General features: G+C 37.8%; 1 protein-coding gene across 1 annotated transcript in view; it reads left to right on the top strand.

Annotated features, from left to right (window-relative positions):
• The first annotated feature begins 1,050 nt into the window (after positions 1–1,050).
• The window catches only part of rfk (riboflavin kinase), a 4,755-nt gene continuing 1,668 nt past the window's right edge, over positions 1,051–4,137 (top strand). The window contains exons 1-4 of the mRNA XM_026925871.3: positions 1,051–1,523; positions 2,362–2,513; positions 3,431–3,533; positions 3,712–4,137. The exon at positions 3,712–4,137 is cut by the window's right edge and continues 1,668 nt beyond it. Coding sequence (XP_026781672.1) covers positions 1,442–1,523; positions 2,362–2,513; positions 3,431–3,533; positions 3,712–3,854 — 480 coding nt within the window. The 5' untranslated portion in view covers positions 1,051–1,441 and the 3' untranslated portion in view covers positions 3,855–4,137. The remainder of the gene's footprint in view (positions 1,524–2,361; positions 2,514–3,430; positions 3,534–3,711) is intronic.

The following is a 4,137-nucleotide window of genomic DNA, read 5'->3' as shown; positions in this document are numbered from 1 at the left end:
TCTGAGAAGAAAGAGCGCAGTCAAATAATTTTCATCTTTAACACTTTAAAACTGAAAAAAAAATGTATGTTGAGATGACAGTATTTATCTTTATTACTATAATGGCATACTGGTATCTTAAAACTCACCTTGGCACCTTAAAAGGTCTATTTACTTAAAAGAAATAAATGTAATTGGCAGGTGGAATGCATATAGAAAGGAACAATAGCACCGAGTTACAACCTATTGTAAATTCTAACTCAACTGAAACAAACTACAAGACTCCTTGTACTCCTAATATAAATTTACCTAAAAAAAAGGGTACCAAACCTTATTATAGTTTGCCCTAGTATTATTATTATTATTATTATTATTATTATTATTATTATTATTATTATTAAGAAGAAGAAGAAGAAGAATAGAAGAAGAAATATTAAAAGAAGTAAAAAGAAGAAATATACTTGAAAAGGTATAATGGTAGTTAAATCATCTGTGTCAAATCTTACCAAGGTTTAGGGTTTGATTGTTAATAAGTAGTAAATCCACCAGAAGTGAACAGCACCTGTTTTTTATTCCACTGCTAATTGTTTTAAATCAGTTTCAGCAATATAAGAACATGCTGTGACTAGAGCAAAATACCATAACTCACTGTAACACTTTCTCTCTCTCTCTCTCTCTCTCTCTCTCTCTCTCTTGCGTTCTTTCTGTCTGTGCGTGTATCACTCTCCTCTTTACTGTCTGGCCCCACCCTGTTGATGAACCTGAGAGAGATGTGTTACGGCAGGGAGAGAATTAATCCCTTTAGTGATGTGGATCCTGAAGATCGGAATAAAGAAACACTGGTTTAGGAAATAATAGGAAACATAACCAAAACTAACTTTGATAACCAGAAACACAGAAATGTTCATGGTTGGATATTTAAATTTTATGTCTCACATGTACAAAAAGTATTTTATGTGGTTTAGGTCTGTTGTGCTCACATGTGGGAAACTTTTGTATTCTGGTTGTTAGGGTTTTATTTTGAAGTTGTTTTATCTTAATGATGTCGTCATATCCTGCGCGGTGGGCGGGGTTTTGTGTCGGTATACGCGTGCGTTAGAAATGACGTCCTTACTCTGTGCCTGGTTACAGTAGAGCGCTGAGTGTAGACATCTTTAGATCCGTCTAAATGTTGTGATACAGTTAGGGAACTCGTTTGGACTTCACTACAGAGGGATGCCTGAGTGATTGTTTTATTCAACCGCTGTTAGAGTATCTTTATTATAAATTAGCCATATTGCTGTCTGAGCTCTAGAAGAATCCACAGGGTCATCACTGCGTGACGTTTCCTGCCGGTGTTTCAACACTAACTGTACAGACACTAGACCAGACTAGCCAGACTAGCTAAAGTACTCACTTCTCTCTGAGCTAATAAACATTTAATTCATTTTTTTAAATATTAGCCAGTCTTAGAACCGTGGATATGAGGAGTTTGCCGTATTTCTGCCGAGGACCAGTCATTCGGGGATTTGGACGAGGAAGCAAAGAGCTGGGAATCCCAACAGGTAAAAAAATAAATAATAATAAATAAAAACAAAGCACACGGCGGTTACGTCAGGCTGCGTCTCAAATACATCCGTGTACTTCATGTAGGCGACCTGCGTAGGGGACGAGCCAACGCGTTTATTCATCCTACCTAGAGCCCTAGTGTGCTAATGTGATACCATTCAGGCTTGGACAGTACAGACTACATACTAGATAGCTTTGCTAATACTAACTAGATATCTAATCTGTGAAACTAACTTGAGTTTGACGAGAATTAGTACAAATCTTTCTTTTAGTGAAATATCTTGTTTTAAGAATGTCATGAGCAGTCAAATTTGACAAATTAGCCGGTTAGCTAACTAGCTAGCTGGCTACCTCGCTTGACCTTATGTCTAGACTCAAGAGAAATAATGATACATAAATCAAATAACCAGTCTTTTTATATTCACACCTCGATATGATATTTTAACAATAGATCGTCTCAGTATTACTTAAGTATTACTCCCTGTTCAGTTAGCACTAAAAGTGGCTTCTACTTTCACAAAGAGCTCCATCAATTTTACATACTTGTCCTGCATTTTTCACTGGGCTTGACAGAGTGAGCAAGTTCTGAGATGTCAGCCATAACATCATAACCATAAATCCACAAATCCAATTCACAAAAAAAAAAAAAACACACAACGGCTTTGAAAGGTCAAGCCAACAGAGAGGTCAGAGGTTAAGGGTTGTTATTGACTAAAAGAGCAAAGCCATTAGGTATGCAACTCTTGAGAATTCCTCGCTCAATAACAGACTTGTCTAGGTTTTGACACATCGTACAAGTTGAGATCTTATCAGTCTTCTTCATACGTACCACAGCAAACTTCCCGGAGTCTGTAGTGGACAGTCTACCTGCTGACATCAGCACTGGCATCTACTACGGCTGGGCACGCGTGGACAACGGAGACATCCACAAGATGGTGATGAGCATTGGCTGGAACCCGTACTACAAAAACGTCAAGAAATCCATGGTGAGGGAAGACGACTTGATTTACAAGAATGCATAGATGCTCAGAATAATGTTTCTGTTATGAATATCTATAAACAGTATATAAAGTACTGGTATTAATGATTCAAGCCCAATAGACAGGAAACTGTCAAGCATAACATAGGACATTTACAGTCAAGTATAAATGACGCAGATTAAAAAAAAATGTGCAACAAGACATTTGGAGTATTAGGTTTCATCAGTGGTCTTTCATGTCTTTGTACCCTGTTGTTGCAGGATACATCCCCATTTCCTTTTTGACATGTTGGACTTACTTATTTAACAAACTTATTAAACATGATATGTGTAATACAGTGTATCGTCATATTTCCCATTCAAAAATCTTGGTGGATACAGACTTTTTTTCTTCAACCATGTAATGAAAATTGTGTGGGGAAAAGTCTAAATTGGGCCGTGACACATTTGTGTGTACAGTTCTTTAGTCTGATAAACATTTGAGAAAGGGACTGTCTGCTATTCTGCAATCCACATTTCATTTTGAACCACAGACATAACTCCATCATGGCAAAACATACCCAGAATGTAAATAAATAGCTAACTTAATAGGTAGACACTGAGTCAGCAAAATATGAGAATCAGTTAGAGATTAGTTTAGGATCTCAGTTCAGCTTTTTTTTTTATTACTGGCTCTTGAGTGGTTTGGTTATGTGAATAAAACATGTTCATTTGCCTTTGGAAGGAGCCAATCCGATACCAAGTACTAGATCAGTATCGTGTATTGGCCCATACCTAGAGCACTGATATTGCTAATGTATCAAAAATGGAAAAGGTTGGATTATTAGATACATTGCTGATATTCTACTTGCCTATATTTTTGCATTTTTGTGCAACCCACTTTTATCTAGTGTTTATTGGTATTGGTCATTTGTTTTATGACAGGAAACGCATTTGATCCACAAGTTTAAGGAGGATTTCTACGGCCAGATGCTAAGTGTTGTCATGGTGGGCTACATTCGCCCAGAAAGGGGATTCAGCTCACTAGGTAAAACACACAGCCCTATTTACAGTGACTTCCCACACTGAGGTCCACACAGACTCACATGCTTAGTGACCGCACAGACGATTCCATGTGTCCAATACAGACAGATACACAGACTGAAATAGTATCCTGTTGACTGCTAGTCAAAAAAATGTGATGTGCATGCTCTGTCATTTTGCAGAAGAATTGATCACAGCGATTCACAGTGACATCGAAGAGGCAAAAAGAAAGTTGGACCTGCCCGACCACATCAAACTGAAAGAAGACAACTTTTTCAGGATGTCTATTTCCACAGCGACCAATCAGATCTTGAACGGTCACTAAATGGAACTTGTCGTTTTTATCTAGTTTCCCATACTTCAGTTTTATGGGGGTGAAACCACTGTAACATGTATGCATTATTTTTGTACTATAGCATCTTTCAGAAAGGTTTACAGGTTAGTTTGACAGGTGCAGGCACTGACTGTCTCAGACATGTTATCCAGGGTTATTTCTTTGTGGAAGATGAAACATGGAGAGGTTGGGTTGCACTGGTTTTCATGAAGGAATGAAGTTACCTCAGCCAGTTCAGACCACCAACAAATGGTTCCTAAGATGAGAAACCAGA

This window comes from Pangasianodon hypophthalmus, chromosome 8 (assembly GCF_027358585.1).
Source record: "Pangasianodon hypophthalmus isolate fPanHyp1 chromosome 8, fPanHyp1.pri, whole genome shotgun sequence".
NCBI classification, from domain to species: Eukaryota; Metazoa; Chordata; class Actinopteri; order Siluriformes; family Pangasiidae; genus Pangasianodon; species Pangasianodon hypophthalmus.
Note: the sequence above shows the minus strand (reverse complement) of the source record. Positions and strands in the feature narration are given on the sequence as shown.